The sequence below is a fragment of the Synchytrium microbalum genome (assembly GCF_006535985.1).
Source record: "Synchytrium microbalum strain JEL517 chromosome Unknown SmJEL517_scf0005, whole genome shotgun sequence".
Classification (NCBI taxonomy): domain Eukaryota; kingdom Fungi; phylum Chytridiomycota; class Chytridiomycetes; order Synchytriales; family Synchytriaceae; genus Synchytrium; species Synchytrium microbalum.
The window spans coordinates 778,001-789,534 of NW_022158354.1; the positions used below are offsets into that span (position 1 = coordinate 778,001).

Consider the following 11,534-nt stretch of genomic DNA (forward strand, 5'->3'; position numbering starts at 1 on the left):
ATGGAGGAAGATGTAGCATATTTTCTCCGTTTACGCGTAACGATCGGGTCCTCGCACACCCAACACACCAAGATTTTTGACACACTCCAAACATCAACGCACATCTCGACAAAAGCACCTGAGGAATATGCGGTCGCTATATGTTACGCTGATTTTGACTTGTTTGCTATGTTCTGTGCTCGTTGAGGCTGTTCCTGCTCTTGGAACAACACCAACACTGCCAGCAATTACACGATCTAAATCAAGTCGTTTGTCCCAAACAACGCAGTTGACCAGCACTACTACGATTTCAAGGCCTACACCATCACACGTACCTACAGCACCATTTTCTAATATAGTCAAATTTGCTGTTGGTGGTAATGCTCTTCCAGCCAAAACAACTGGGACAACATTGCCAAAAGTCACGTAAGTTTCGTGATCTGCTGCAGCTAATTGGGCAGTATTGATTCGGTCTTTGAACTAGGTCCACGGCCATGACAGACGCAGACTTATTCTTGATACATAAACAATCTGCTGGAAAATCCAACAGTTTTCTCGTGGGCTAAACAATCTGGTGCAAAGACTACGAAACCATCTCCTACTCCATATATTCCGAATCCTAAAGGTGTAGTATTTTTAGTTCCTCCCGTATTAGAGGATACTCCATCGCCAGATCCCTTGGGACAAGCAACACCAGTACAACCAGGATTACCATCACCAGATCCGTCGCCCATTGTCCAATCACCTGTATTACCATCTGCCAATCCGATAGGAGCAAGTCCCGCAGGCTTCGGTCTGGTCAAAGCAGTGGTTCTTGCTGCTAACGATTTAGAGAGCACAACCACTCTGGATGCAACCACGACCATTTCTATAATATCTCCTACTGCATCGGGCGATCCATGTGGGGATGCAGGATGTAATACTGATGCACCTAGCCCAGCAGTGGCTACCAATCCTGTCGCTTCTCCCATCTTGACTTCACCACCTGTATTTATGACTTCGCCACCTATAATACCATCACCAGTAGTCGAATCTCCCGCAATCCCTTCACCAGCTATAATATTACAGTCACCCACACCAAGTTGTGAAGACACGAACTCTTGTGGTCCCATTGTACCTTCACCCATTCCAGCCTCGCCAGATACTACGACAACGACAACAGCTCCAATACTTGGTGCAGGAGGTGCTCCTGCTTCCACAACAACATTATGTTGTGGAAATGAAATCGCTTCGCCAATACCTTCGCCGATAGTAGCGTCGCCGATAGTACCATCGCCCGTAATACCTTCGCCAATTATAGCTTTCCCCCTCGCAACGTCGCCATATGCTATGGCATCGACAACAGCTCCAGACATATTAGGTGCGAGAGGTGCCAATGCTTCCACAACAACGGCAAGTTGTGGAAATGAAATCCCTTCGCCCATACCTTCCCCATTAGTAGCCTCGCCAATAGTACCTTCGCCAATTATAGCTTCACTAATTATAGCTTCACCCCTAGCAACATCGCCATATAGCCTGACAACGACAACAGCTCGAGCCATATTAGGTGCAGGCGGTGCCCCTGCTTCCACAACATTTCCTTGTTGTGGAAATGAGGTTGCTTCTACCACAACAGAACCTCAAACAACCACAACAACAACACCTTGTTGTGGTAAAGAAATGGATATGGTAACCACCACGAGAAGAACGACGACAGCTACAAACAAACCTCCTCGAACGACAACCACACCATGTTGTGGTAACGAAGGCAATACACCAACCATTAGAAAAGCAACAGCAACAGCGCCACCAATACTTGGTGCTGGTGGTAGGCCGAACTCTACCACAACAACAACTTGTTGTGATAACGATATTAAACCAACTACCACTCGTACTCATAAGACGACGACAACGGCATGTTGTGGTAATGACATCAATGCCACAAGCACAAATACTATTAAACGTCCATCAATAAACCCAACCCATCCAATGATGAAAGGCATGGTGTCGCCATCTCCATCAAAGATGAAAGCCATGGTGTCGCCAGCCCCATCTAACAAAGTAACTGGAACAGCAACTGCACCAACGGGTAGAATACCTGCAACTTTAGGACTTCAAAAATCACCAACTCCAAGACCTACTACAAGCTCTCGACAAGCTGTTGCTGATCTTGGAGCTCTGTCGTTTAAAACAGATATCAACGGAACTAATAAGATCACGTGGCAATGTATTGATCATCCTACTAATAAGGCTCAGAAGGTTCTTTCAGGTAAAGCTTTGATATTTTGTGTGCGTCTCCCTTGTCTTTAAACGTCCAACTTACACCCTAAATCTCAAATACAAACAGGAACTATATATGCTGATCTCATTCCAGATGGGACGCAACAACAAACCTACATCACAAAAGCCAAAATTCTCTGCAGCCAGACGCAAGATGTAAGTCCTCCTTGCTTTTAATATACATGCAAAACATTCTCAAACCATATCTACTGGTAGCCATATCCAGTGACGAATCTGTATGATGTCAGAGGCCAAACCTGTGTGATGACATTGGTTGAAACAGACAGTGTTGTCTTTTTGAAAGGCAGCAACATCACATTCCATGGTTTGAATCAAACCACGTATGGAGCTGCGTATACGGGTTTGGATGGGTACACTCACAATCAAGGTATGTAACAGGGACATTTTCAATCCAAACAAGGACATCAACCCAATCTTTATAAACCCACATTGTCCTCTCGCACACACTAGGTGGTGGAACAATCTTCAACACAGCCTATGTGGCCAAAGCCAACAAACAAGACGATCCATCAGCCAATCTTGGCGCTGATACATCGCTAGTCTTGGCCAATTTTAACAATATGGGCACCTTCAGCAACCTGTTTGGAACTCCGTGTGGAAGTCCTGACTTTGGACAGATTTCGTCACATGTAGACTACTTTTATATGCAGGCATACATGTGTCTACCAGCATATCCAGACACGTATGGATGCTTCAGCTTTGTGAATAATACAGCGCTGGCTCCTAGTGGTGTTACTGTTCCAACACCACCGCCATTCATGCCACCAAAGGCAGGTGGACATCGTCGTTTTTAGATTAGACTAGAAATTATTAAAGCATGTTAGATTTACAATGATAAAATAACATGGGTTTCTGACCTTGTGGCATGTGGTTGGTTTGGTTGCTAGCTTGCATGGAAGTCTCACAGTGTTCTAATATGCAGAGTGCTTTCGTACGTGTTCGCATTGAAGAAACTTGCATGGCCATGAATTGTCGGAAATGGTGTTCCTTGCTGAATCTGTCACTCTTGGTATGATTGGTGCCGGTCCATTGTTGGACGGATGTCTTGACTTTCGAGTTTTTGTTGTGTTGGAGTTTGGAACACCGAATGCGAGGTCAAGATAAAATGAAACCAAACATGTCATAGTAGGAAAATGCTCGCTTGCACCTTAGAAGAGGTCGACTCCAGTATTCATCACCCTGGTCATTACCATCCATTTGCAACAAAACAGATTGCGGCAAATCAGAAAGGAACACCATTTCCAACAACTCATAGCCATACAAGTTTCTTTCAGATACCACTGCTACGAATTTTCATTTGGGCTCATAATATCGACCCTGTTCTTCCATGCTAGATCAGTGGCGTCGCTTTTTGCTGTCGTGATAATGTCAACAGGACGCCAGGAAAAATGGACCTGTTGCCCTCAAGAATTGGCCATTACCGCAGTCAGCTTCGTTCGAAGAACCCTGAAGTGGTTTCTACAGATGTGTTTTATAAAAGCAAAAAGCTGAATTCTACAAAAGGTTTTACGACGAGAGGCTTACTTTTATAAATTGTGCTTATGTCGTTTGATGTTGGTGATTTTGATTCTTTATCATATGGCTGTTTCATATAACCACTCATTCTATAATCATTCCTGATAAACATCATCCATATCCACATCTGGATCTGGATTGTGCTGTTGTGGTGATTGCTGAGCGGGACCAGGACCCATCTTCAACTTGAGTTTCAATCCAGAGGGCCCATCATCGTCACCTTGACGTGGAGTACCAGCAGGAGCATTTCCAGACCTCATAAATTCCAAGTTGGCTTCACCTTCTTCATCCTTGGTGACTTGAGGCTCGCCGAGAGGTGCAACATGATTGAAGAGTGCCTGTGCAACTCGATCCAATTCCATTGCATCAATATATACAACTGATCCTTCCTGATTATAGGTACGTGCATTCTCAAAGACTAGTAATACGTCACTCTTGAATGACGCAAAACTGCCATAACCAAGAGATTCTACACGTGAACGGATAATATCGAAGGCGATAGGATCAGCAATGAGGGAGTAATAGTCTGGATAGTCGTTACGATCTGGCAATTCAAGGAAGATGTCAATCCTCTTGCGAAGTATTGGATTTCTAAAGTCAAACGAGAAAAGTTGGTGTTAGCCAAACGAAGGGAAATATTAATACTAACGTATCTTCTTGAATCTGCAAGAAGTAAAGCTTACCCTTCTTCATCTTCTTCATCCGCAACATCAATGGACTCAAGACCGTCTAACACAGCCAAACAAGCCTGCTGGATGGTTCGCCTACGCCATGCAGGGATGTTTGGATCAGAATCTTCATCTCTACGTTGGCGTTTGCGACGTGGACCTTCTTCTTCGTATTTAGGATTTTTACGAGGTCGACCGCGAGGACGTTTCTCCTCAGAGCGAGGTGTAGGCGATGCGGATGATGGAGAGTTACTATCGGCAACTACTTGACTGAGTTTACTCTTTGCTGGTCGGCCACGTTTACGACTGCCAGGTACAGGAGTAGCAGATTGCTCTCGAGTCCCTACACTACTGCCGCGATCACGATCAATAGTCTCGTCGTCGTCATCAGATTCGTCAGTGACTGATCCAGCTTCAGAGCCTGTACCTATAGGAGCACTGGAGCGTCGAACTCCTCGAGCTTCACGACGGGCCCTCCTTTCCATAACTTCAGTCAATTCTCCACTATCTACAGCCATAGTCCATTGTTCTTCTGTCAAGCCATCATCGTATTTTACATTGTTACGGGCTCGAGCCCCTCGACCAGTGGCTTCTACCGGGGCATTAGCACGTTCACGAGTATCGGCTTCGATATCGACCAGATAAACAGCTGGAAGTTCACTCTCTTCCATCAGACGTGATGGAGCGTTTCGACCGTAACGAGTTTCTTCTTGCTGTTTACGATCTTTATCCATTTGCTTAAAGATCTAATAGAGAAAAAATATGATGAGTTGTTTATTTCAGGTCGCCAGTCAACCCGTGTTTATCAGACTTCAAACATACTTTCTTTTCAGTATCATTTCGAGCCAAGATTTCGTTGAGTTCGTCGTCACCCAATTCTCCAGACTCATGTTGGTCGTCATCGACGGCTTCCTTTTCGACTTCACCGTCTTCCTTTTCAGGAGCACCAAACAAGTCTTCTAATAGTTTATCACGTTCTTCTTGACTGGTCTTATTATCGAATTTACCAGCCTGAATGACCTTGCCATCCAAGTCAAGTTTGTATTGGGCTCGTTCCAAGATCTTTTCTTCGACAGATCTGGATGTGATGAGACGAAGGATACGGACTTCCTTGGTTTGACCAATACGATGGGCTCGATCCTGAGCTTGTAAATCTAAGTTTGAGAAGTTTGAGTGTGAGCAAGGTCTTTTCGTGAACAAGGACGAGAGAAAAAAAATTGAAGAAGTCCGGATCATGATACTCTCCACACGTACCCTGATGTGGATTCCAATCAGAATCAAAGATAATAACCGTATCCGCAGTTTGAAGATTCAACCCCAAACCACCAGCACGAGTACTCAGCAAGAATATAAATATTTCACTATCTGGTGCATTGAATTGTTTCAACATGTCACTACGTTCATCAGACTTTGTTGTTCCATCCAGACGCAAGAAGTTGTATCCACGGAATCTCATATAGTCTTGCATAATATCCATGATTTGAGTCATTTGGAAGAACATCAATACACGATGTCCGGTTCGACGGAATTTAGGCAAGATTCGATCCAAGAGTTCGAATTTACCAGCGACTCGATACAATACTTCGTTGAGAGCTCCAGATGGGTTGACAATATCCTCGACTTCTTGGAAGACAAAAGGATGGTTGCAAATTTTACGACATTGCATGATGATGTTATTTAGAGCCTTGAAACCAACCCTAATAGTGAAACGATTTGACTTTAGTGCGTTATTTTTGCGATGAGAGTATGACGTCGTTGCGAGACGACGAGTTCAACAACAGTGAAAAAAATCTCATGTGAAGTTGATAGATTTCTCACCTGGAGAGATCAGCATTCACAGTCCTTTGAGCACGGACTTGCTCGTAAAGACGACGCTGAAGAGCAGACATGCTAACTTTGATGACGGTTTCAACCTTATCTGGCAATTCAGATTCGACATCCTTCTTCAGACGTCGTAGCAAGAAGGGACGGAGGACTTTGTGCAGACGTTTAATGATGAGAAGCTGTTCTTCTTCATTGAGTTCAATCTTTTCTTGACCACCTGTAGTGGCAGAGAAGGGAGTATTGAACCATTCATCAAAAGACCTGACCGAGTTGAAGACTTTTGGTAATATAAAGTTGAGAAGAGCCCACAATTCAGGTAGATTGTTCTATAGTAAAATTAAGACAAAGTCGTTAAATTGTGTTCCACTTTACAGTCTAGACTTTTTTTGCCGTCATTCGTTCCAAAATGCTCAGCAACGATTAGGCTCGGTTTTGTCAACATTGAAAAATTCAGTTGACACGCAATGTACATAAGTTTGCTTCATCCCCGCATTCCTTTAACACTCTCAACTCCACCAAGCAAAAGACCGAACACAAGGACAGAAACATACTTGAAGTGGCGTTCCCGTAAGGATGAGACGATATCGACAAGAGTAAGCTTGTACAAGAGTGGTAGAGAGTTTTGATTCGGCATTTTTCATACGGTGACCTTCATCAATGATGCAATAGACCCATTTGACTTTTGACAAGACAGCCTTGTCTCGCACAATGAACTCGTATGTGGTGATGCATACGGAATAGTTTTGCGCTCGAATCTAATGTGTGAGAGATGGGATAGGTGATTAGTGAGCAAGTTCAAAAACTTGAACGCGGCGCTTTTTTTGCTCCGTAAAAACACATGGATTTCGAAAACATACCTGAGAGGCCAGTTCCTTTCTAGCAGCAGGACCACCTTTATAGATAATCTTCTGAATAGAAGGTGCCCATTTCTCGAACTCCATCGTCCAATTTGTCAAGGTAGACAATGGCACAATAACCAAGAATGGACCGGGTTGCTTTTTCTTTTCTACCAGATATGTGACTAGAGAGATGGTCTGGATTGTCTTTCCAAGACCCATTTCATCAGCCAAGATACCATTCAGACGATTATTATATAAGGATACCATCCATTGAAGACCTTTGATTTGGTAGTCCTTGAGTTTACCACCGACCATGAGTGAGGGTTGCTCCTTGATGGATTCTGAGATTTTATGTGCCGATACATAGTATTCGTCTCGGTAACCACTGGGTGCAGCGGCACTTGAGCCAGCAGCATCAGCAGCTGGGACTTCAATGATATCACCACCCGCGATGGAGGCCTTTTGAGCGGTAAGAGCATTCGATAGCGAGTCCAAATAAGAGTTGGTTTGCGAGATAAGATGACGGATACGAGTGTTTTTTGCCTTTGCGACGAGTTCGAGATATACGTCTTCCTTGTCTTCTTTGAGAGTTTTGAGACGATCCTGTTGAGCCTTTGTTTGACGTTGCTGTTCGAGCTTTTCTGCATTGGCGTGATATCGGGTTATATAGGCTCCTAATTTATTGCTGGCTGCCTTTTGTTGACGGTGGAAGGCAACCAGTTTCAATCCATGCTCGACGATGGAGTTGGTAAAGTCGAGATGTTTCTGCTTTTCCCTACGTTCGCGTTCAGCTCGTTGAGCCTTTTCGGTTTGCTCTGTTTGGCGAGCATCCCTCATTGAGTGTTTCTTGAAGCGACGATATACACCTCGATCGACGGCCGTGTTGAGAGTGGTAGCTTTAGAGTGGGTACGCAATACTTCTTCTCGTAGTTTACGCTGTTTATCCCTCAAACGCAAGGCCTTCAATTCAATGAGAGCCTTGAGTTTGATGGATGAGGTGCCACTGTCGAGGTTGGTTGTGTTTGTCAAGTTTGATGGGAGAGATTCGAGTTCCTGGATGCGGTAAGCTATACGAGATTCTATATATCTATCACGAGCTTGAGCTAGAGCGACAGGATCCAATCCAATTGGCATGATTGATGGTACCAAGAGTCGTTGTTGTCGTCCAGCGTAGTCTACTTGTTTTGGCACGAGATTCCATGGATTTGAGCCCTTCCCAAACAAGGGTCGGTTCAAGTCGGACGATGGCTCAGCTTGACTGTATGCTGTTTCTATGATCTGCTGTGCTACTGATACATCTTCACCTGTTGCGTTGAGAGTGTCAAACAAGACCTTCTGCAACACGTCAGGGAGTGGCTTGTTGACAGATAATAGCTTGTATGAGAACATTTGGAATTTGAGAGCGTTTCGTTCTTCAGCAGAGAAGGGGATTGAGTCGTCGATTGGTTTCGGATCATCGGTGATTGATTTTTGAGCGGCTGACTGCGACAATGCTACTTGCTGATAAGTTTTCAGAATATTCATTATGCTGGCATACTCGGGATCTGTTTCAGAAGTCCCCTTGTTGGCCATGTCAGTTGCTCTCTATTAATGCGGACAAGATTGGTTAGAATGCTTCTGATGTACATTGATGACGATTTGCGCCTTGACAAAATTCATTCCTTTTTCTCCTCCGACATGCCAGCCATCCTCGCAACATGCTGATTTAGTGATTCAGTAGCATTTGTGCCTTCGCAAAACACCCTCCCATTCCAACAACCCAACAAAAGTCGAATTCAAGCATTGAACGAGAAGGAAGCCAAATATGAATGGAAACGTATCGGAACCTACCTGAACGAGCAGTTTTATCTCCTCGGGATTCATTGTTCAATCTCACTTCGCTAGCAATCTCGGAATCGTTCGGTTAGGTGAGTCGACCAGTTTTTTTGGAATCAAAGTGTGAAAGTTGAATTTCATGAGGGCACCAAGTTGAGAACTACTAAAAGTGTCGCTGTCAAAAGACTTTATTTTATATGTTAGATCATGCGGAATAGCATCCGTCTTGCTACGGACGTGTCTGTCGCCTCCAGTCGCGATATTTGAACTCTGTTCAGGCACTTCTGTTGAAAGCCATCTTCAACAAGGAGATTCAACGGCTCAATCTTATTTATTTGGTTCTTCAATTGATTGATCTGTATGATTCCGTACTGAGATGAGCATCTTCTCACAGATCTTGGATTCTCACTATAAACGTGATGGCCAATACGGTGGATCAACGCCTAAAGGTCGCGTTGGAATATCAAATCCCAGTTTAATGCCCTCCATCGACCATGCGCCTCCTAGATACGTAACTTTCCCGTATGGCCCATCTTCAGACACCTCTTCAGCCCGCTTCAATGCTGCAGAGTACATCTGAAGCACCTTTGGCATGACTATAGGAGACCCGATATTGCCTCTAGGTGGTAGTGGCGGAAAGTTCTTGAAGAGAGCCACAGTTTCTTCATCTGGTCTAAAACCTTGGTTACGAAGCCAGATAGATGTCTGGCACAGCGATCCAAAGACGTTATAAGATCCACCACGTTCATATCGTTTCCATAAAGCTGTCATTGCTCCCAAAGCACACAAGTAGCCAGTTCCCTACGAGATTCACTTAATACTTTAGATGTGAAAATCGTTTGATTTCGAAACTTACGTGGTCTAAAATGGTCAACGGTACGAATCGAGGTTCCAACTGTCCATTTACTCCCTTCTCGTAGTATCGGGCTTGATCATATACAAGCCCGCTCATACATTGTCCTAGTTGTTCGTATCCTGGCCGATCAGACCAGGGTCCTCGTTGTCCATAACTGTGAAGAGTCAGATCTTGCACTTTGCAGACTCGGTCCCTGACAAGGTTGTGCATCTTACCAGTTCTCACTAACGTAAACAATTCCAACACTCCTTTCCTCCACCATCTGTAGAATATCCAAAATTCCAAGATTGAGCTTTTCAGTGCTGCCCCACTTCAGTCCTTGCAAGAAGACATCCGCCCCTTGGATTAGATTCTTCAAAAGAGCGTAATCTTTCGGATCCTTAGCATTTATGTGTGTCGTCCATTTACCAAAATTCAAATCCACCAAAAACGCCGGTATGTGCTTGATGAACGAGCGCGTTAGAGCAAGATTGACGGCAACCTGTTACGCGCGACTTACAGTTTGACCTATAGGGCTGATTCGAATAACCTCGGCTCCAAACTCTGCCAAAATTCGTCCAACCGTAGGACCAGCTAACTCCTTCGTGAGCTCGACAATACGAATTCCTGATAATGGCCTAACAATCGGATGTTTCACAGGAGAAACACAGAATTGTTTTGGTGCACTCGCTGTCGAGTTTAGCTTTTCCACCACCACAGGAGCTAGAGTCAAGAGGACCTTTCCCTGTTCTGTACCTGCAAACTGTGCAAACGTGCGAGGTATTACAGCACATCCGCCCACTTTTGCAAGCGCATCTTCCAGGTCATGGGACTTCCATTTACGAGTTTTTGAAGCAATTAAGGTTTGAACTTGCTCTCGGCTCAGCGCTCGAAAAGCTTCCACCGTCATATCAATACCGAGTAGCTTGAGCACCACTAATCAATTAAGAACATTGTTTCAGCACTCTTTTGAATCCATCGTTACGATCAGCGTCGATGTCTTACGCCCTTCTTTGAAGTTTTGGCTAATATCTACAAACAAAGTCATACATCAACACCACGTCTTTTGACAAACTGTCCAAAAATACGGTCCTTACATATAATTCCATCATTTGTCTCCCAAAAATCAGTCAAGAAACTTGCAAAGGGCACATGATGAAGTGGCAGTTGGGCTGCCGACCAAGGCATCAAAGATTCACCATTAATCTTGACCAAAAAAGTACTGAATGGCGATAGGGTAGCTGAATCAGTATCAATAGTGATGGGAACCAAGTCTCGTTTAGTTCTCAAGCGCCATATCTCATCAGCTACACGACATATTGCTGCATGCAGTGCCGAAAATGCTTCAGCAGGGTAGAGTGGTGTCGGGAAGATGGCTTTCCTGAAGAAATGATGGAAATGAGATGAGGTTCAACCAGAAAGTTCCAACAAAGGTTCAGGTTTGCTGAAATGTGCAACGTCCACGAAAGCCGGGCAATGTTGTGAAATGTCGTACCCTAGTCCCACGAACGAAACCTTTTCATGAATTGGGTCCAAATCCACTAGATTGCATAGTCCTTCGTAGATGGTTCTTGACTTAGCATGAAATGGGGTTGCTGGTGAATCCATGGATTCTGTATTCACGTGAATCCATTGTTTTAGTTTGCGATAAATTGTGCATCAGTTTCGAGCGAAATAATCTTATGTCTTACGAAAGAATATAAGATTTAAGCGTCACCAAACTCCTTCCTTTCTTCTCCCCGTCAAATGGTCCAAATGCGTGATTTCTGTGTTTTGTGA

The 11,534-nt window shown here is 44.3% G+C and overlaps 3 protein-coding genes across 3 annotated transcripts; 1 reads left to right on the top strand and 2 right to left on the bottom strand.

The window, feature by feature from the left end:
* Positions 1-127: 127 nt before the first annotated feature.
* On the top strand, positions 128-3,053 carry SmJEL517_g01610 (uncharacterized protein; the record flags this gene model as incomplete). Its single annotated transcript, XM_031167538.1, has 5 exons — positions 128-356; positions 530-2,227; positions 2,306-2,394; positions 2,455-2,626; positions 2,710-3,053. 5 exons carry the CDS (start codon positions 128-130, stop codon positions 3,051-3,053), a joined length of 2,532 nt encoding a protein of 843 aa, XP_031026454.1.
* An 816-nt stretch (positions 3,054-3,869) lies between these two features.
* SmJEL517_g01611 (uncharacterized protein) lies at positions 3,870-8,677 on the bottom strand (the record flags this gene model as incomplete). Its single annotated transcript, XM_031167539.1, has 7 exons — positions 3,870-4,365; positions 4,458-5,188; positions 5,265-5,596; positions 5,697-6,139; positions 6,261-6,592; positions 6,818-7,021; positions 7,124-8,677. 7 exons carry the CDS (start codon positions 8,675-8,677, stop codon positions 3,870-3,872), a joined length of 4,092 nt encoding a protein of 1,363 aa, XP_031026453.1.
* Positions 8,678-9,328: 651 nt separating this feature from the next.
* Positions 9,329-11,363, bottom strand: SmJEL517_g01612 (uncharacterized protein; the record flags this gene model as incomplete). The annotated part of the gene is made up of 7 exons (XM_031167540.1): positions 9,329-9,721; positions 9,777-9,930; positions 9,992-10,218; positions 10,276-10,691; positions 10,761-10,787; positions 10,853-11,136; positions 11,251-11,363. The coding sequence occupies 7 exons, from the start codon at positions 11,361-11,363 to the stop codon at positions 9,329-9,331; spliced, it is 1,614 nt and encodes a 537-aa protein (XP_031026456.1).
* Between the last annotated feature and the right edge of the window lie 171 nt (positions 11,364-11,534).